The sequence below is a fragment of the Chanodichthys erythropterus genome, chromosome 2 (assembly GCF_024489055.1).
Source record: "Chanodichthys erythropterus isolate Z2021 chromosome 2, ASM2448905v1, whole genome shotgun sequence".
Classification (NCBI taxonomy): Eukaryota; Metazoa; Chordata; class Actinopteri; order Cypriniformes; family Xenocyprididae; genus Chanodichthys; species Chanodichthys erythropterus.
Window position 1 is genome coordinate 32,254,465 of NC_090222.1, and position 22,261 is coordinate 32,276,725.

The 22,261-nt window shown below is 35.7% G+C and overlaps 1 protein-coding gene across 3 annotated transcripts; it reads right to left on the reverse strand.

Annotated features, from left to right (window-relative positions):
• Positions 1-3,637: 3,637 nt before the first annotated feature.
• ppox (protoporphyrinogen oxidase) lies at positions 3,638-20,479 on the reverse strand. 3 transcript variants are annotated; one of them, XM_067396352.1, is made up of 13 exons: positions 20,409-20,479; positions 19,586-19,694; positions 16,747-16,881; positions 15,383-15,498; positions 15,173-15,305; positions 14,885-15,029; positions 14,101-14,294; positions 13,902-13,965; positions 13,492-13,610; positions 11,574-11,687; positions 10,009-10,158; positions 8,099-8,141; positions 3,638-8,009 (listed from the first exon to the last, which is right to left on the reverse strand). In XM_067396352.1, exons 2-13 carry the CDS (start codon positions 19,670-19,672, stop codon positions 7,876-7,878), a joined length of 1,434 nt encoding a protein of 477 aa, XP_067252453.1. In that variant the 5' UTR covers positions 19,673-19,694; positions 20,409-20,479; the 3' UTR covers positions 3,638-7,875. The 3 variants fall into 3 exon arrangements, with proteins under 3 accessions (XP_067252453.1, XP_067252461.1, XP_067252470.1); XM_067396360.1 differs by having other exon boundaries at positions 19,586-19,716; positions 20,409-20,465; XM_067396369.1 differs by lacking the exon at positions 20,409-20,479 and having other exon boundaries at positions 16,776-16,881.
• Between the last annotated feature and the right edge of the window lie 1,782 nt (positions 20,480-22,261).

Below are 22,261 nucleotides of genomic sequence, written 5' to 3' on the forward strand. Positions count from 1 at the left end.
CTCATCTGAGAATCTCTCCAACAATAAATGCTGAGCACATAGCAATCAATCCTGGAAAAAGAGCTTGTCACTGCTATAAACAAGCAACAGAGGCTGATGTCTATTTGTTTGGTAATGAAAGATGATTTTCTCTCTCTAAATCACATGGGGAAGAAAATCATTTTATCATCTTTGTACGTAGCTCCTGATGCGTGAATTTATTATGAAGGTAAATCATCTGTTTGTCATATGCTCTTTGGTGCAGAGATGACACTAAATCAATACATTTACACTGTTGATGTGGGGTGAAGTGTCAGTGAATAGCTCGCAAATGCATTTAAATTCTGTTCAAATGAAAATGTAAAGGAATATGAAATGATGTAGAAAGATGTGCATGAAGCATTTTGCTTAAAGGAACACTCCATTTTTTTTGAAAATAGGCTCATTTTCCAACTCCCCTAGAGTTAAACAGTTGAGTTTTACCGTTTTCGAATCCATTCAGCCGATCTCCAGTTCTGGCGGTACCACTTTTAGCATAGCTTAGCATAGTTCATTGAATTTGACTAGACCGTTAGCATCGCGCTTAAAAATGACCAAAGAGTTTTGATATTTTTCCTATTTAAAACTTGACTTCTGTAGTTAAATCGTGTACTAAGAAAATGAAAAGTTGCGATTTTCTAGGCTGATATGGCTAGGAACTATACTCTCATTCAGGCGTAATAATCAAGGAACTTTGCTGCCGTATCATGGCTGCAGCAGTGCAATGATATTACGCAGCGTCTCTCACAAACGTCTCCATGGTTGCAAGGCACGTTCCCTGTGCAAGCGGGGGCTCACAGGCGCTGCGTAATATCATTCATCACGGCAGCAAAGTTCCTTGATTATTACGCCTGAATGAGAGTATAGTTCCTAGCCATATCAGCCTAGAAAATCGCAACTTTTTATTTTCCGTCGGTCTTAGTACACGATTTAACTACAGAAGAGTCAAGTTTTAAATAGTAAATATATCAAAACTCTTTGGTCATTTTTAAGCGCGATGCTAACGGTCTAATCAGATTCAATGAACTATGCTAAGCTATGCTTAAAGTGGTACCGCCAGAACCGGAGATCGGCTGAATGGATTCGAAAATGGTAAAACTCAACTGTTTAACTCTAGGGGAGTTGGAAAATGAGCCTGTTTTCAAAAAAAGTGGAGTGTTCCTTTAAAATAATCAAGCTTGATTTGGCTCACCAGAAGCTTGTTTCCGCCACTGAATAAAATATAAAAAAGGTAGGGTAATTGCAAATTTTATCTAAAAATTCTCACTTTTTTCTCACATTTTTGAGTTTATATCTGGGGATTATGACTTTTTTCTCGCAATCGCGAGTTTATATATATCAATTGTGAGAAAAAAGGTCAGAATTGTGAGATATAAACTTGCAATTGTGAGGGGAAAAAAGTCAGAATTGTGAGATATGAACTGTATTTATTTATTTTTTTAATTCCGTTCTGGAAACAAGCTTTCATAGCCCACATATAGTTTATGATTTGAGTGATACTTAAAGTTAACATGAACATGACTGGTTTACAACCAATCTTACATACATGCTCTGAAATTTGTCTAAGTGAAACAGGATATGCAATGAAAAAGTAGGATGAGACTTGATCCTTCATTTCATTAATGTGAATAGTGTTTTACAGACCTTAAAGGTAGGGAGGGGAAGAAGTAGAATGAAGTAAATAGGGTCATTACATGCTGACATGTAATTTATCAATGTTGATAAATGTCAGCCATGTAAAAGGGACCTTTTAGAAATGGAAGAATGAAAAGCATGTGGATTTTAATAACATTTGCATTTGAATTGACTACAGATTCAGTGACAAACATGCCAGCTCTTCATTTTATAAAAATATGTGGGGGTAGTAAACAGAACAGATAACTGTGGTGGAATAAAAAAGAGAAATAAGGACACAGGGATGCAGACAAGTCTCTAAATAAAAGGGGAAAACACCAGTGGGAAGGATAATAAACAACTGAGATGAATGAAACCCTCTGGTGCCCAGACAGGTGGAAAATTCAGGGGATTGAGCTGAATGAGAATAAAGAAAATCATCTTTCTTAAAGCATCAAGGCCATTTGCCACACACTCAGACTGTGATGCTTTATAAATCTTGAGATGCAGAGCGGTTTGTTAGTTTTTCTTAAGGTATATGAGAATGGGATTTCATGGGATATAATATAACAAATAAAAGCACTGAAGCATATAGAGACATTTAGTATTGGACATAATCAGATGCTGCTCAATAATAGTTAACAAGCAGGTTTGCATTATGATCACCATTTACCTGCATGCAAAAAACATGATGCAACTTTATTTAGGACAGTATTCAAAATCCTGCCTTTCTCGATGTGCTTTTATAAGCTTAAAAAGAATCATCTACTGGCTGTTCCGGTGGATTTGTCATTATTATGCAAAGCGCTACTTACTATTGCCTTGAAAGAGCATGTCAAAACACAAACAAGTCTTAATTATAATATTTTATACTAGAACATGAAACTGAAGCCAAATGGTATCTTAGAGACGTGGGGTATTTAGTGACCCAGATTGAGCATGGAATATATGCAGACGGCAGTCACCAAACAGCTTTTATGATTATAATTATATGCCATTTGGCTTATGATTTTCATACATTAGAAGCTCTTCATGACTCGCTCTGTCATAAGAAGGAGCATGCTGCAGCCTCACGGAATGACATTAAAGGAGAAAAAAACAATTGACCCCATTTCTCAACAGTGCTATCCCTCTGACTCTGCTCATGTGCGAGTAACAGTGATCATGCATATGGAGAACATGGAGGTGGAGAGCTGAAGATACTCACGGACAGTGAGAAGAGTCACATATTGCTGTCCAGGGGCCAGTTGCATAAACATAGCCATTGTGTCTTTATATGACCAACTTACCGTTAGTCAAGGGGCAAGAATCAGTCATACTTTTTTATTGTATCAAATTAGACCAATCTACATTTTTATGTAACTGACTTGAAAACATTATAAACAGCTTATGCAACCGGCCACAGATAGTGCCATAAAGAATCTGTGCATGCATAACTTCAAAAGCTCTGCAGATTTCCACAGAACAGAGCTGTTTGTTTGTAGTCCTAAAACATGCAAGAGAATTAGCATATTCAAGCCACGGATTCCCTTGGGAAATTTCCAATGGTGGTTATGGATATCTGAGTAAATTAAGTAGGTAATATTATGTGTAGAACAAAAGGTGAAAGACTCTTTGAAAAAGTCAAACATCAAATGTGGATTTGTGGAAAGCCTCTGTTTTTACAAGTCTTTGATAAGTTAAAGACAATGACATTTACCAGAAGTACACCAATGTTTTTGAAAGAAGTCTCTTCTGCTCACCAAGGCATTTATTTTATCAGAAATACAAAAAACAGTACTATTGTGAAATAGTATTGCAATTTAACATAACTGTTTTCTATTTGAAAATATTTTAAAATGTAATTTATTCCTGTGATTGCAAAGCTGAATTTTCAGCATCATTACTCCATTCTTCAGTGGCTGAACAAAAGTTGTAGTCCTTAATATGCAGTAATATGCATAATATTACACATGCATACACAGCATAGATATTTATCAAGTGAATAAAATGAATAGGCATGAAATATAGATTAGAGTTTAATTATTATACAATAAATTCAAAATTGTTACACTGAAAGATTTTAATATCACAATTATAAGAAATGAAGTTGAGATTTAAAGTCACATTAGGTAAAATAAAGTAACAATTATGAGAAATAAAGTCACACTGAATAATAAGATCATATTAATGGTAGGGTAGGCAATAGAGTTCCTCAGGGATGATGTGTTTTTGTTGGCAAAACCCAGAAGTGAGTTAGCATTTTAGGACTGCCGGTTCCATCGCCCTGGGTTTTTTGAATGGGTTTTTGCTAAATCGCCTGAAATAAGGTCTATGGTTAACAAAGCCTCTAAATATTTTCAGGTTTTGATCTATGACATAAAACACACCAGTTATAACCCACTTGTGATTTTTTAAACCTTTATTGTGTCTTAAAAATGGCGGTTGCTAACAAGTTTAGATGTCATCATGACAAACAGGACATTTGGACTGCATTTCTCATGAAAATTGGAAAAGTATTCATACATAGTGCAGATCATAATCAGCGAGTATGTTCTTAAATGAAGTTGTTTTTTAAATAAAGTTTGAGGAAGTTCGGTGGTGGTGACGTTGATCCACGACTATGGTGTGCTGTAGTCCGTTTATAGCCTACTGTTAGCTTTTTATATCTGACAACTTTATTTAGGCTTCAAAATGTATAAATGTTGTGTTAACTTGTAAAGATTATCTTGATAGACAAAACGTGTAAGTGTCATAACCCTTTGTTAAACACAGAGCTTATTTTCTGCGATTTTCCAAAAGTCTGTGGAAAAATGCATAGGCTTTTGATCGAGGGAACCCGTGCGCCGTTAACTTCCGTATACAAAAACGTGTCATCCCTGGGGCACTCTATACTTGCCGAGACAGGTATTTTGCTATAATTTTGTGTGTATGTATCCGTTCGAACGAAAGTAGACATGAAACAGGAATCAATTCGGTGTTCCAGCGCAGTTTGAAACGCCTCTCTCTGTACGCATGTGCTTCAGGTGTGGCACAGATAACAGCTTGTGAGTCGCGATTTTCGCCTCTTCTTCCACTTTTAAAATCGTTTGAATGTGTTAATTAGTGAAAAAAAACACGTCCAAATGATAAACTTTCACTCTATGATGGTTAAACTTAGTAGTTAAACCGCGAATCGCATGCGTGCCGAACCGTCGGGCCATATCCATACGGATCGTGAATTAACTGCAATCCGTTGCAGCACCCCTAATAATTAAAGAACACACTTATCATCTTGATTGCTATTCTACCAGAAATGGAGAATTATCCTACTCCAGTAAGTAAACGTGTCCCTGTGAACCGGTCCCCAAAATTGTTGGTACTCAAAAGCGCTTCCCTCCACAATTTCTGGTGCACATCGTTTATTTTTACCACGCATAAGCACCACTTATGTGCACCCCTGCATATGTACATGTTTTAATATTTAGACCACTTCTATTATTGATTGCTATCAGGATGTTAGGAGAGTTTCAACCAGTATAACAAAAAATGATTAGAAAACAAATTGCCTACCTTTACCCTACCTTTAAATGAGAATTATAAGAAACAAGTTGCAATTGTGATATATAGCAGAAAAGTGCTTGTGATATGAAAGTAATTAAACTGGCACAGCTATGTATAAAAACTGCATTGGGTATTTTGGGGCTACTTTTGTTGCAGAGACCTGGCAACCCTGCTATAGAGAATCAAGTATTCCAGAGAGCTTGTAAGTATTGGTAGACTCTGCATCTGTGCATCTCCTTCAAGGTGAATAAAACCAGTATAAAATTGTCTTAAGTGGCCCAGAAATAAAATAGAGGGCCATAACAGCTCATAGCAAAACTGATGCCAGGCTGATTCTGTCAGGAGTTCAGCAGAGGACGGCTGCCAACAGCTCCCGAAGGAATTATAAAAGAGATTCCTTCACACATCAAATGACTGTTAAGCAATGCCAATGTGTCTCTTTCATGCTGTTCTGTATTCTCTTTTATGGCCATATGTTTTCCTTTCCCACCGTTTTAGACATAACCATATGCTGTTCTTTTTTTATTATTTAAATTAAGGTACTGACGGGAAGCGTGGGCATGAAAGACAACAATGATAAATAACAGAATTGCAGATATTTGGATGGCTTGGCTCGGCTCTCAACTTATATAACAAGAACTTTCATGATATAGAATTATTAATCAGATTTTTTTTTTTACAGACAGAGTGTTGCTAATTTATTGAGTGTTTTTGGCATGTTGCTATGTGGTTGCTAGGTGGTGTTCTGGTCCCTGCATATGGCTTGGGTTGTGCAATGTAAACCTGAGATTTTTTTTTTTATTGTAAATCTAATAGCACACCTCACTTCAACAAGTATTGACATTCAAAATTATGGCAGTGTGAGCTAGACAGGACAGGAAAACACTTAAAATGTGCAAATTACAATACCAACGAGGAACAATACATTTCAAGGATGCTGGCAGGCACAGTGTTTTTTGTCTGTGTTTGACAGTGTGCCTTATGTCAAATAACTTTTCAGCTGAGCTGTCAACAGACCCAGAGGTGGAAACAACAGAAAGCATGTCATCGTGAACAATAATATTTCAAAGTGAACTTACCATTTGTCAGATAATGGTTTCAGGGGGTGTGCTTGTGTAATTTGCACATTAAATATTTCATTTTTGCTCTATGTTTTATTAACGTAAACTCCTGTTTAGCTGCAGGCTTCTTCGTTTTAAACTGTACTGGCGCCATTGAATTGAGTTGAATTCACTGTCTGCTCATTCAACAGTTTAACAGCATTACACGCAACAAAGCAAACACATCTCATTTATTTATCATACTCAAGATCGCGTAAAAATACATTATCATTTATTGAGCGGTTGTCATAACAAATTAGAGGTTTTTCACGGAATTACTGTTGTTACATACTGCACAATACTCTTTAGTCACATTTACTATAAACACCTAAGGCTGAAAACGACAATCGTTGCATGTGGATCCATAATGTGACAATGCAATATAAAATTGCATTCACTGATGTCTCACAAGTACTGCATGTAAAAGGCAAAAAGGCAAACCTGTGCATTTCAGTGATAAAACATTGCTCTGTGACGCATTAAGAGAAATGCTTTGCAAAGCATCCGTGTGTGAAACAAATGTCTCTCAAGCACCCATTAAAAGTCTGCTTCTCTAAGTAATAGTATACTTTGAATTTTTTGCCCTTTGAAAGTCAATGACAATGCAGATGGTCACAGCCATTTCCAATCTGCTGCTTGGCTCAAACGCAAAAGATAAGTTGCAAATTTTCCATAATGCCACTTCAGTGTAATGGTATAAAATGTTCAGTGCAAAATGTTTTTAGTGCACCCTGATTTAATGGCAATTTATCTCAGCCGGCCCTATCATACCTGAAAACCATCATCATCTTGGAAGAAATAGGTGAAAATATAATATAATGTTGTATATAATAATTTTGATAGCTGCTGAGGTGACATGGATGTAGGACAATGTGACCTTTCCTAATGGCAAGCATGATTTAGACAAACAGAAGTTCTGGATGAGATACTAGTAGCAATTGACAGTTTCCCAGCCTTAGATGTCAAAGACTGATGAAACTGACTGATCAAAAGATATTATATTCCTCCTCCAAGTTCAATTTCACCACAGATGAACGTAAAAAATACATTTAATTCATGTGCCAAGTGGGGACAGTCAAGTTCTACAATCATTTGACTGATATTACTGATAAAGTACATTATCTGATGGCTCATTCAGTGCAAAAAACAACAACAACATTTTAAATCTTGTTTTTCAGTAGAAAATATCTAAACCTGCTTAAAACAACATTTACTTAAATCGTATAAAGAAAATAAAAGTTTCTTCTTCCCAAGCCAGCTGTTTTTTTCCCCTTGTTTTAAACATAAATAAGAATTTAACAAAGCTAATAAAGTACAACTTTGAACAGTTTTTGCTTCTCAATCTCAAGTCAATGTATCTTGTTTTAATAACATTTAGATATTTCTATTTTACTGAAAAACAAGATAAACTGAATTAATATCAAATTATATTAATAATGATTTTTGAAATATATTACATTTTTAAACGACTGGATGTACTCTTGATTTCCATCCGGGGTTCAAGTAAAGCATGTTGTTTTCATGTTTCATGTTATTTTTCAGATCCTTCACAAAAATGCTCATCAAAACCTGAAATCTTCAATAAAAGCATCTCACTCGATCAAAAATGAGTTAGTGTCAGTCATACTTTTCCAACAAGACCCTCAGCTGCAGCTTGCCCTCTAAATATCACATCATTGACAGAGACACCATCGTAGGAAGCTCCCGCCAGTGTAAGGGGCAGATTGTGGTTGCTGATGTATTGCCTCATCTTTTCTGAAAACAAGAAACGGGCGCACACAACCCTCATTTACATGACTCGGGGAGCGGATAGTGGAATGAGTTTGGGTGATTAATAAACTTACCAAGTCGTTTCCAGTGTCCTAAATGATACTGCGGAATGCAGTTCTGAAAAAGAATCACATAGATAAAATGATTTCATAACAGGAATGACAGCAGAAAAAACTACACAAAAGAAATGACATTCAACCATCTAAAAATCTTCATCTTCCAGATGAGATTCCAGATAAAGTAGCGGTCTGAATATCTCTTGTCTTTGTGAGAGTGTATAAGGGTAATTAAACTGTTCAAAAGACATCGAGACAATGTAGCATGAAAAAAAGTGAGTGTGGGCGCAATAAGGTGGAAATTTTCATCTTGCTCTATGACCATATAATTAAGAATAAGTCAGTCAGAAATGAAGTAGAGCAGCTAGTTGCTCCTCTCGCCCCGCCACGGCAGTCTGTCATCTCCGGCCTGAAAACAAGTGACCCTCTCGAAGCCCTCGTGCCATAGCAGTGCCTGCCTCTGTTCTGCTCACTGAACTCCCAGAACCACAGAGAGATGGAGGACAGGAGTAATGTTTAAAGAAATGGACCATCTGCCTTGATTTATGTCAGAACAGAACCCCAGAGAGACGACTGAGGGCATCTGGTGGCCGTGAGCACCATAAAGCTAATGCTATGCATGGATGACTCAAAGCAGAGCTTGGATAGTAAAAAATCTTTTGGCCTTTCTTCAAATGAATGTGAATTAATGGGGCCATATTCTACATTTTTGTAGCAATTTAATTTTTCTTCCCAGATGCTTACCAGTTCAATCAAAAACAGCCTAAATTAGATTTACATGACCATTTTATACCCTTTCTCTGACCCTACCCTTTCTCTGAAAGAAGTATACTGGCTGTTTTTTGTTGCTATTTTAGACTTAAATGCATAAATGTTTTGTTATGAATGTCACAACACCATTATGTAATGAAAAGTCTTTACTTCAAAAGAGCAAGAAAAGTTTTGTTTTCCATGATGTGTTCCTTAAGCAAAACATTTTATATAAAAAATATAAATATATTAAAGCATTAATTAATATTAGTAATAGTACTGGTAGTATTAATATTATTATTAATATTTATTAATTGTAATAATTCACCATTTCATAATAGCAGTAACCAACTCAAGGATATTTACAGATATATTCATTGGAAAAAAGTGGTATAGAAACAGTTTTCACTCAGAAATTGCTAGCAAATTTCGCAATTAAAAAGAAATGGCAAGTTTCACATTGAATTAAATGTGAAATTTTGAAGTAAAAAGAATGAAATAGTATTTTCTATTGAAATATACTCCAATAATCTTTAAAAAAAAAAAAAAAAAAAAAAAAAAAAAACTATATATATGTATATGTATGAGTGTGTGTGTGTGTGCGCGCATATATATAGTGCTGTCAAACAATTAATTTCAATTAATCACATCCAAAATAAAAGTTTGTGTTTACATAATATATGTGTGTACTGCTGTGTAAAATTATGTTTAAATAAATACACATATGCATAAAATATATATTTTTGTTAAATATATACATTAATATACGAAATATTTATATATAATATAAATTATATATAAATATCCATGATATACATGTAAATATTTCTTAAATACATGCATGTGTGTGTATTTATATATAAATATACACAGTACACATGCATACTGTATATTATGTAAACAAAATATTATTTTGGATGTGATTAATCATTTGACATGTATATCTTTATATATTTTACACAAAACTCATTATTATTATTTATTAAACACTGGCATGTTTCATACTTGATAGTTTCATTAAAAGCAATAACCATCTCAAGGCTATATTTATATAAATATTTACATTTATATTTAGTTTTTTTTTTCATATTTGCCTCCATTTTATAATAGCTATAAGCTACTCATATAGCTTTCACCAAGGCAAATGCACAGCATCAATGGCTTATTACAAGTCTCACCTTGAGTAAAGCAACAAAACTCCACACAGGTTGTGAGGTTACGCCAAGGTGAGAGGTCACGGCCTGGGTGGCTCGATCCAACAGCGTCTGCTTCGTCACGGAATCAGGACTACCAAATGCCTGCTCAAACCACGCTCCCCCCATCATCACCTTCACGCAAACACACACACACACACATACACACACACAAACAGCTAAAACACTGATCTGGAGTAATTACACTAGAAAATAACATCATTCACAGAAATGGCTTCAGTGATGATAACAGCTGGAATTGTCCTCATAACATCCACTCATGGGACTGATCTGGCAGCCGGAGGGAGCTACATTATGTTATTCAGGATGCTAACACTGCTCAAAGCATATTTCAGCTCCTCTAATGGCACTCAGATCCTGTAAGTTTCTGGCCTCTCGACTATATAGATGTTTTCAAGCACAGGAAAAACAACATGTTCTGAGCAAAGGACATCTAACTATTAAATTAATAATGATTTAACTGGGGGAGAAATTAATAATGCAATAGCATTTTTGTTGTGAGTACCACAGAGCTCTGAAAGCTATTTTTATTACCACATATAATATGTTCCTGATAGGGGACGGGAGAATTCCTGACAGAGACTCAGGCCCTGTTTACACCTGGTATTAAGATGTGTTTTGGTCGATTGGATCAGAAGTAGACGTGGGAGACACATTCCAGTTTACAGTTGGTGTTTTAATCCACTCTTTTATCCATTTTCAACCACTTCTGTCCTGATTTCTTCGAGGGTAAGGTCTATGGGTGGGTAAATGTAAGGGTTTTTTCAGATTTTTCGATCTGATGGATGAAATAAGCTCACAAAAAAGTGGTTGAAAGTGGACAAGCTCAAAACGTTTTGGGGCGTAAACAGGGCCTCACAAATTGTTGTCGGGACTATCAGATCAGAGCCGATCAGACGTTTATGGTGTTTCTTCATTTAATTAATTAAAAGTTATTTTAATTTTGCCAGATTTCTATTTTCTAGCCTTGTCCCCCTTTAAATGTTCAAACTTCAATTTAATAATAAAAATATGATAAAATATTTTATAATAAAAAATATGATAAAATATTTTATGATGGAAATGTTTACAAAAAGTCAATCAAAGCCATACAAAAATTATATTTTCCAACTCGTGTAATATTCATATGCATGATGTACAATATAAAGTACCGTTCAAAGTTTGGGGTGGGTAATTTTTTTTTTAATGTTTTTGAAAGAAACCTTTTTAATAAAAAAAAATATATATATATAATAATAATAATAATAATAATAATAATATATATATATATGTTTCTTGTTATTATAAATGTTGAAAACAGTTGTGCTGCTTAATATTTTTGTGTAAATCTTGATACATTTTTTCATTCTTTTATGAACAAAGTACCAAAGAACAGCATTTACTTGAAATAGAAATCGGTAACAATGTAAAAGTCTTTACGGTCACTTTTGACCAAATTAATGTGTCCTTGCTGAATAAAAGTACCAATTTCTTTCAAAAAAAAGAAAAAAAAAATCTTTAAATGTTAGTATATGAGAGGTCAGTCTTACCGTCAGCCTAGTAGTGGGTTTTCCACTCTGATTGTGTTGTGGAAAGGGAACAGAGTCGTACACCACCCCTAACAGACTTGGATCTTCTGAAGAAGGCACCAAATGTCCAAAGCCCTGAAATATTCAGAGCACGTGCGCATATACACTCATTATTAATAATGCCAACACAAATATAGAGTGTTTTGATGCTTGTACAGTGCAGTTAGGAAGGATCTTCCCGGCAATGAGAAAATGAACTTAACAAATCAAGCAGACTTGAGCATTTAATGGTCTAGGTGTCACAATCACAGTCAGTTCCTGTCACTTCCTGGACTACATTCCCCATAATCCTCTCTGCCAATCACCTGCACTCACTCCACCAATCACTACACTAATCACCACATCCAGCTGCCATGCATTACCAGGACTATAAAGGACTTTCACTCACACCACCTCACCGCGAGGTCTTGATTACCATTGTATCATTTCTGAGCGTTTCTATCCTGTCTGCCTGCTTGTTATCGTTCCTGCCTGTTTCTTGTTTTTGACCCGTTGCTGCCTGTCCTGATCTTTGCCTGTCCCTTGACTACGACTCTGCCTGTTCCTCACTGCTCCTGTTTGTTCCTGTTTTGACCCTGCCTGTACGACCACTCTTACTTCTAATAAACGCTGCATTTGGATCCCTGCCTGTGAGTCCCCTTCGTTACACTAGGGCAGTGGTTACCAAACTGGGGTACTCAAGGTGACAGAGTTTTACCATTCGTTCAATTCTGCCCCACCTTAAAGTAACAAAACCAGGCATACATTTCTAAAAGGCAAAATTTCTGCTTCTAATCGAAAAATTGGAAAAAGGTCAAAGGTCAAATACATGACATCCAATCATATTACCTCATCTTTTGCAGTCAAAACTGACTGCATCCACAATAGCAGCATGCATATGATAGGTTGCATACAGAGTATGCTGCCTTAGCAAATTGTGCTACATTACTGCCATTCTCAACTATGTACTGTACCTTGGTAAAAGTGGGGATTTAGCACTCGCTAGCATGACGAACAAATATAGACACAGACTGTGCATAGAGATCAATTTAAGAATCAAACTCCCTTCAATTAAAAAACATGCCCTGTGTGAGTTCTTGTTTTTATTAATGTTGATAATATATTATTAACATAAAACATGACATATTTAATAAGTGTAGTAAACTTTGGGTAAAAAATGCACCTAAAAATTAATTTAAAAGGTGCTAAAGAGGATGTTTTGTTTTATACATTTTTGCAATATTACTTGAAACTGTCTTTACTAACTGATAAAAGACTATTATAAGGCGCACCGAAAGGAAAAATATTAATATACATCATCTGTGCATGAGGTAGGGCCTTAAAAACATCAGCCAATTGTTTATGCGATCATCTCGTAAACGATTGGCCCTCTGGCTTGTCAATCACTGCCATGACATCGGCTGCGGCTGCACGCTCCGGTAACTTTCAGGAGTAACAACTGCGGATTATGAGTTACCTGTGGTGAGTCCAACATAATGAATCCACTAACACGACACAGCGAATGCCGGTGGTAAACACTCGTGGTCCAATACTCGTGAACAAGTTTTGGGAGGCGTTCCCTTGAAATGAGCTGTGAAGGAGGGGGGTTGTTCTTACGCATGCGCTCATTTCAAAAACTCACTAACAGTCTTTGGATTCTCAGTCGACGAAAAGATCCTCTTTAGCACCTTTAAGGGAAGGGGGTAGGATATTGGGGGATATTATCCCTTGATGAAAAAGGTGTGACTGCAGCCTAAGTGGAAGAGAGGGGGTACGCAGAAGGATGTTAAATGCCTCAGGGGGTACGACACATTAAAACGTTTGGGAACCACTGGTCTAGGAGTAGTAATAGTATTGAAAATCAATTGAAAATCTACTGAAAATCAATGTGAAGACTTACAGTAACAGGAAGGATGAAGCCTTCATATTCCAAATTCACCACAGCAACAGTTACTGAAGCGATGGATCGCAGCTGTTCCGATAGGGGATGAGCAGCAGGGGGCAGCACAGATGCCAAAGCTGGTGAACATACAGAAATTACTTTAAATAAATACTTTCAATAAATTGACTAAGTAGAGCACAGTGTGTACATCTACAGTGCCACACCGAAATAAATCACATTTTACATGAGGTGTAAGCTAGCAGTCTGAATTTAACATGAGAACGCACAACATTTCTATTCAGCTTGAACCAATCTAATGAATCATGCACTAAATTAACTCACCAAATTAGACTTAAAATGAAGCAAAATTTATTGTGTACCAGAATAGGAAACATTGGAATTCACCAATGTAAAATGAGTGCATTTACCTGATGCAGGCATGGTAGAAATAACATGATCAGCTTTCAAGGAAGCCCCATCATGTAGTTTGATCTATTAAAAAAAAAAAAAAACCCAACACACTCACTAATAACCAATGGACTACAAGACAGAGTCAGCCCATCTTAGCTGAGTGTCAAAATATGTTAAGTAGTGAATAAGACGCTTCATGTTGGGCCATCATCTCACCTCCCAGCTTCCCCCATCCATATTCAGACTCTTTACTTTGGCATGATGATGAATTTCCACTCGCTCTCGCATCCTCAGCTTGTCCTCCAAGGCTTCTGGAAGTGTCTGCATGCCTCTCTTTAGAGACCACAGAGTCCAGGACTCTTTAGATGCTCTCTTTGCCAAGTCTGAAGGGACTACTTTAGGACCACCTCCTTACATAATATTAATAAAAACATTTCATTAATTAACATAAATTATATGTATATATATATATATATATATAAACATTTGAGATATCCAAAATCCGTTTGCAATTAAACAACTTCAATGTGTTAGCCCTGCTGGCTACATAACACTAGGGGTTTGAAATTTGGTACACACATTTATCAGCCCAGTACCTACAAAAAGGTCTCTTGGAGCGAAATCTGAAACCGAACAGGAAGTCAGATATTTTGAATTAATTCACATTTTTTTTGCATTTTCCAGACTTTGTACTTTAACGAACTCCTCCTAGAGCTTTTATCAGATCAATGACATATTTGGTCTGTCTAATCTAAAGGCCTTTGAGACGTTAAATTGCGAAGATCTATATATATATATATATATATATATATATAATTTATATAATAAAAATTTTAAAAATGTGTTACAATGCATTACATTTCGTAAAGGTTTGTATACATGTACACACACTCACACATTTATAATATATCTTTTGATCAAAGAAGCCCCCCCCCCCTTCTTTTAAATATGGTGGCATATTGAAAAGAAAGAAAAAACCTACAGCTTCTACAGCTCTCACCTGAACCAATCAGCATGCCCAGCACGATGGAGCCCCGAGACCGCTCTGCTTCATAAAGAGGTGGAAAGCAGGACCGTGCACTCAACTGTCTGCTGTCTCCAGCAAAAACTCCTCTACACAGGCTGTCTATGGCTATATCGGCCAACTGCATAGATAGAGAGACAAATCAGTTTCAAATTCTCTCCTGTGGCTACACATTTGAGACTGATTTGCCATGGCAGCGAATCGTGTTGTACAGGACAAGATGGATCGTTTAACAGGTCATTGTGCCTGTATGCTTGTTCTTACCTCAGAACCCAGTCGTCTGGACACAAACGCATGCACGGATTCGTCCTCCTCTTTCCCTTTACTTATCAGTATCTCCTTCAGAACGCTCTGAATTATGGGACGAGAGAAAGGAGGGATTGTGCGGAGAGCCCCACTAGAAGAAAGGAAAACAAGATGAGAAATATTTATGACTTCAAACAGGTAACTGTATGCATGGTGGACTTCTCTCACCCAGGTCCTGATGGCATCTTGTGCAGCTGTCCCTTCACATACAAGAAGCGGTTCTTAGACGCCACATGATCCTTCGTAATTGGCAGGAGTTCAGACTCAAGACCCAACTCAGAGACCTGAACAAGAAAACAATAACTAGAACATAAATATGAGCATTAATCCGTAAGGGCCAGCAGAAAAGTTCGTTGTACAGTAAATACTACATTTCATTGGCTGGTACTTAGACTTAACAATGTCTTGGAATGCAATATGTACAGTTCCTCAAGGTACTTCAGGTAAATCAGAAAATATGAGAAGACTGGAGTAATGATGCTAAAAATTCAGCTTTGTTATTACAGGAATAAATTACATATTAAAATATATTAAATTGTAATAATATTTCACAATATTTCTGTTTTTGCTGTATTTTTGATCAAATAAATGCAGTCTTCTATGCATTACACATCTGCTATAGTTTACTTGTCTTGTTTACTATGAAATCTTGGCATTATTTACTGCACATATTGTTGGCTTTAACTAGAAATTGTGATATCCCTCATGTGTACACATTCACTTAGGACCTGGGTTATTATCATTAACTAAAACTAAAACTATTAAAAACGTTTCTGTTAATTGAAATGAAGATTAAAAAATAAAATAAAATACAAATGTTAGTTGAAATACTTTATCTAAATGAAAATGAGAAATGTTGCCTTGGCGATAAATTGAAAAAAATTTTAAGTTGAAGAACTAAGATTATTTACTGGAAATAAGTAAAAACTAAAATTAACTAAAATAATAAATATATATTAAATAAAAAAACTAATAACAAAATGACTAAAAATTACATTTTAATTAACATGAAAACTAAAAATAAAAGCTCATTCAAAAACTATAATAAAAATAAATACTGCTTAGGACAAAAGCATCTGCTAAACGACTAAATATAAATGTATGGTGGCCCTCTTGTGGCCATGCAAAGGAACAACAATAACAATGGCCAATCTTTGTTATAAAAATTACAATTCTTAGTTCTGACTCAATTCTTGCATGGAGCGGATTCAAAATGAATGCACAATTTTATTTTACTAAATAATAATTTATTATTATTATAAATAAATGTAACTATATATTGAACATTGGTATTTTATTATATTGCTGTTGCTTCCCCATTTTATAAAATAAATAAGCCTTGAGAGGTTGTAACAGTCATTTTTTAGGTGCAACACAATAATTGATTTTACATACCAATTATAATATCAGCGATTACATATATGTGATCATGTGAATTGAAATAACTAAATTAAATGACTACGCAAATGTGTGTCAACCTTCACACAGCATTACACAGATTTCTCCATTTACATAAATTCACACATGTATACCATATTCAAAGTGTTCCGGCCGACAGCACCTGTAGGTCGCACCCCTCGTGGTCCGTGCTCAAACACCGCCCCGTCATCCCTCCGTGTGGAGCTCAACCAACCCCCACATCTCCCAGATTCCTCCAGCAGCACGATCTACATCAGAAGAGGTGGCACAGTAGTTACAGTAAATTTGTTATTATCCTTCATGTTGAATGTACCAATGAAAGTAGATCTATTGAATCAAAACATCACATTAAAAACAGATTCAGCAGCATTGACCGTCATTGCTTCGTCAATGATCATAAGCGGTCTATTTTCTGAGGCTAGCATGGAAAGTTTATTTGCTGTTTGGTAAAGTTCCGTCTGAGGCGGTAAAATAACCATTTTAATTTTTATCCCAAAATGATGTATGTGAACAAATGAAAATATGAAAAATGAATTAAGAAGTTCAGATAAAGGGTTCTTGGCATGAAAAAGCTTGAAGACCCTTGATCTAAATGATCAAGAGACTGGTGGATTAGATTTTTCAATTGAAGAGTGTTTTGCCTGAAATCTTAATGGGTTAGTTCACCCAAAAATGAAAATTGTGTCATTTATTACTTGCCCTCATGCCATTCCACACCCGTAAGACCTTCGTTCATCATCAGAACACAAATTAAGATATTTTAGTTGAAATCCGATGGCTCCGTGAGGCCTTCATAGGGAGCAATGTCATTTCCTCTCTCAAGATCCATAAAGGTACTAAAAACATATTTAAATCGGTTCATGTGAGCACAGTGATTCAATATTAATATTATAAAGCGGCGAGAATATTTTTGGTGCGCCAAAAAACAAAACAAAGCGATGGTCGTCGGATCATAAATTAATCAGTGTGTTGAATCTGCTGTTCGGAGCGCCAAAGTCACGTGATTTCAGCCGTTGGCAGTTGGACATGCGATCTGAATCATGATTCGACACGCTGATTCATTATGCTCCGATGCTTCCTGAAGCAGTGTTCTGAAATCGGTCATCACTAAATAAGTCGTTATTTTGTTTATTGGCACACCAAAAATATTCTCGTCGCTTTATAATATTAATATTGAACCACTGTACTCACATGAACCGATTTAAATATGTTTTTAGGATCTTGAGGAAATGTCAATGCCCCCTATGCAGGCCTCACTGAGCCATCGGATTTCAACTAAAATATCTTAATTTGTGTTCTGATGATGAACGAAGGTCTTACGGGTGTGGAACGACAAGAGGGTGAGTAATAAATGACAGAATTGTTCATTTCATATTATATCTACCCTATGGTTCAAAAGTTTGGGGACAGTGAGATTTATTTTCTTTCTTTTTCAAAGAAATTAATACAATTATTCAGTAAAGATGCAATGAATTAATTAAAAGTGACAATAAAGAAATTTACAATTTTACAAAAGATTTACAGTATCTCACAAAAGTGAGTACACCCCTCAGATTTCAGCAACCATTTTAGTAAATCTTCTCAAGGGACAATACTATAGAGATGAAACTTGGATATATTTTAGAGTAGTCAATGTGCTGCTTGTATAGCAGTATAGATTTACTGTCCTCTGAAAATAACTTAACATACAGCCATTATTGTCTAAATAGCTGGCAACAAAACCCTAAGTGATAACAGTTGTATGTTGTTTAATCATGCAAAGCCACATGTCCTATTCATCATGTTCATGTTTTTGTCTGCTTAACAGGACCATACAAATGTGTGGATCTTGTATTAGAGCAGTTCAAATGTAGTGCTTTGAGTACAAATCTATCATACTGATCACTGGATGTTCAACATGGCACCTCATGGAAAAGAACTCTCTTAGGAATTGTTGCTCTGCACAAAGATGGCCTTAGCTATAAGAAGATCGGTGACACCATGAAACTGAGTTACAGCACACTGGTCATATAGAGAGGTTTTCCAAGACGGGTTCCACTCGGAACAGGCCAAAGAAGTTGAATCAAAGAAGTTGAGACGTGCAGAAGCTGGCTTCAAAAAACAGATGCATGAGTGCTGCCAGCATTGCTTTAGAGGTTGCCAGTGCTCAGACCAAACGCCGCACAGTGCAACAAGTCAGTTTGCATGGCAGCTCCGTGATGGAGAAATGGAACAGGATCCCAGCAACAACCTGTGCAGCTCTGGCAGTGCTAAATAACAATGGTGCTCACACAAAATATTGACACTTTGGACACAGTTTTGACATGTTCACTTAGGGTGTACTCACATTTGTTGCCAGTTATTTAGACAATAATGGCTGTAAGTTATTTTCAGAGGACAGTAAATCTGTATTGTTATACAAGCTGCACATTGTCTACTCTAAAGTATATCCAATTTTCATTTCTATAGTATTGTCCCTTGAGAATAAATAATAAAATAGTTGCTGAAATATGAGGGGTGTACTCACTTTTGTGAGATACTATATATTTCAAATCAATGCTGTTCTTTTGAATTTATCAAATAATATTATCAAAAAAAAAAAAGTATCAGTTTATACAAAAATAAGTAGCACTGATAATAATAAATGTTTCTTGAGCATCAAATCAGCATATTAGAATGATTTCTGAAGGATCATGTGACACTGAAGACTGGAGTAATGACGCTGAAAATTCAGCTTTGCATCACAGGAATAAATTAAATTTTAAAATATATTAAAATAGAAAACAGTTATTTCACATTTTAATAATATTTTACAATATTACTCTATATATTATTGACAATATATGATTTTTGCAGCCACACGAGACACCCTTCAAAACACTTCTGTTTTTTTAAATCTTGCTGACCCCAAACTTCTGAAAATTAGTGTAGACTGGCTAAAGATTTTATGGAAATTATCCACAGATATTGTACCTTGGAAACATTAGGACTCTTGCTAAGATGATGACAGGCCGACAGACCCCCAATCCCCCCACCAAGCACTGCTACAATCTTCTGCATTCAGCTCCAAACACTTCAAAACCTGCAATAAGAGAGACCTGAGTCTAAAATGACAATGGATGAACATTTATATCAGCAAGACCATGAGTAAATAATATAAAAATGTTATTGACCATGATAACATGCAGTCATAGCCTACTCAAACATGCATCCTGTCCTTTTATAATTCAAGAATAAAAACAAAAACATTAAAGTTTAGGCACATTCAGTCATTTGGTCATATCTGACATTGAATGCATCTCTGACAGTTGAAAGATAAAGAAGGGGTTTCAACACTGGCATGGGGCCCTATGAGTAGAGGTCTGATGGGAGTAACAGGGTGGTGGCCCCTGATATGGTGGTTTATCAGATTCAAACAAAAGAGGGAAGTAAAGATGAGTTCTCCAATACAAACTGGCCGTTATCTGTTCACCGGTCAGAGCTGAACTTAATCCTTACATAAATATGCATAATAAGTCTCATTATAAAACAGAGATACGCCAAAACATTCTGAAAATAACAATTATTTACTGTAGCTATTTACAAGAAAGCAACATTATATTAAAAATAAATAACAATGTTTGCAGACTTTCTAACATGCTTTACTTGCCTTTGCTAACAGAGAGAAAAAAAAACCACCCTCTGTCAGAAAAGTCAAATAAAGACAAAATTTGTAAACGTTTGCCTAAAACCCTGAATGACTGCTAAATTAAATACAAATTATATTCATAAAAAAGTGGGTAAAATTACTTCTTACCTGCATACAATTGTGTAATTTGGAAAGCTCTGCTTCTGCTGTTACATAGTAACTCAGGGGTCTCACGTAATGAAGCGTCAAGCCAACGGCAACAGTGATGGAAAAAACGAGTGTTTCAAAATAAAAGTCCCAACCTATTTCCGCACATGTAATGGAATACTCGACCACTAGATGACAAAAGAGACCACGCCATTTTCTATATTTTCTCTCTCTCTCTCTCTCTCTCTCTCTCTCTCTCTCTCTCTCTCTCTCTCTCTCTCTCTCTATATATATATATATATATATATATATATATATATGTACACCTTATATCTTTTTTTAATTATTGCAAATGCTTAGCATTTTTTTATCAAAGCTTTGCAGAAACATTGCTGCTTTTAACTTATTATTTTTATATAATTTATTTCACTGTCAGCAAATGTTATTGTTGCACATTTGGCAAATAAACTTTGACATTTTGACCTTGTTCATGTGCAACATGCATCATGGCGGACTGTGTATGATTGTCATCTTGACAGGGTTCAGTCAAATACCTTATTTCTTGACACTTTAATAATTAAGTGCTCAACATTCATGTGGTAGAAATGATCAGTGTTTTATGAAATCCAAAACACACAAAAAGTGAGAAGTGAGAAAAAAAAAGAAAAGAAAAAAAACTCTTACACTGAGTGTATAAGGTTTCACTAGCAGGCCATTGTGTGTTTGTGTCACAGAGAAGCTAATGGACCGTGCTAATTTAATCCCATGTGACACAAAAGGGCCCTGGAGCTCCCTGCAGTTCAAGAGACGGCCCTGTTGCTTTCGGTATTGCGGAGGCCCCTTTGACCACACGTCGTTGTTCACACTCACATACTTGCTCAGTACTGTAAGAACTTCACAGACCATGTTTTATAAGCGTGTGGAAAGGGGCTTGGTAAATGAAGTCCTCATGCTGTGGACCTGCGTTGATTTTTAATTCTATCACATTAAGCTCTCTTAAAGGGATAGTTCACCCAAAAATGAAAATGATTTATTCACCCTTAAGTTGATCCAAACCTGTATGAATTTCTTTCTTCTGCTGAACACAAAAGAAGATATTTTGAAGAATATGGGTAACCAAACAGTTGATAGGCCCCATTGACGAAAAAAAAAAAAAAAAATACTATGGAAGTCAATGGGGCTCATCAACTGTTTGGTTACCGACATTCTTTAAAATATCTTCTTTTGAGTTCAGCAGAAGAAAGAAATTCAAACAAATCCCTAACTTGAGAGTGAGTAAATGATGACAGAATTTTCATTTTTGGGTGAACTATCCCTTTAAGTTTCTTTAACAAATTTGTCATGGATTTTCTTCTGTATTTTCTTGCAGGCTTTTAGTGTGTCACATTTGCAGTAGAACATGTGGCAGCATTTATTCATTTTCTCAACCTGTACCATACTAATAAATTACAAAATGTGCATGTGTGCAAAAACATGAGGTGATCCGTTTCAAAGTCTGATTCATTCTTTGCAGAAAAAAGGTTTTCCTAAACAATCTGCCCATGAGAAATTCCCAAGAGATGTTTATTTTTATCAGCTCAGCGACCATCTTATTCAGAGAAACCTTTGCTGTGTATTTCATGCATTGTTTCACAGCGCATTTAATTAGCATCATGAGAACATCCCAGCTAATGTTTTGTTTTGGTTTGCTAATGTTCCAATTAAGTTATTAAAGCATTATTTCGGATTGTTCTCTGAATGTTCAAAATTTTTTTTTCTTGGTTGTGTGAATGTTAAGGGAACATTCTACAGTTTTTTGCCATTTTGCAAACATTATGGGAACGTTACATTTGAATCTTCTCTAAACATTCTGAAACAAGTAGTAACATTTAAAG

Bases quoted from the DNA above. Each gene is read 5' to 3' on its own strand.
- ppox (XM_067396352.1), bottom strand. From the start codon at position 19,672: ATGCAGAAGATTGTAGCAGTGCTTGGTGGGGGGATTGGGGGTCTGTCG. The intron at 11,688-13,491 runs GTAAGTCTTCAC...TGAATATTTCAG, and splicing joins GCTTCATCCTTCCTGTTACT to GGCTTTGGACATTTGGTGCC. The intron at 10,159-11,573 runs GTAAGACTGACC...GTTTGCGTGAAG, and splicing joins AACCCACTACTAGGCTGACG to GTGATGATGGGGGGAGCGTG.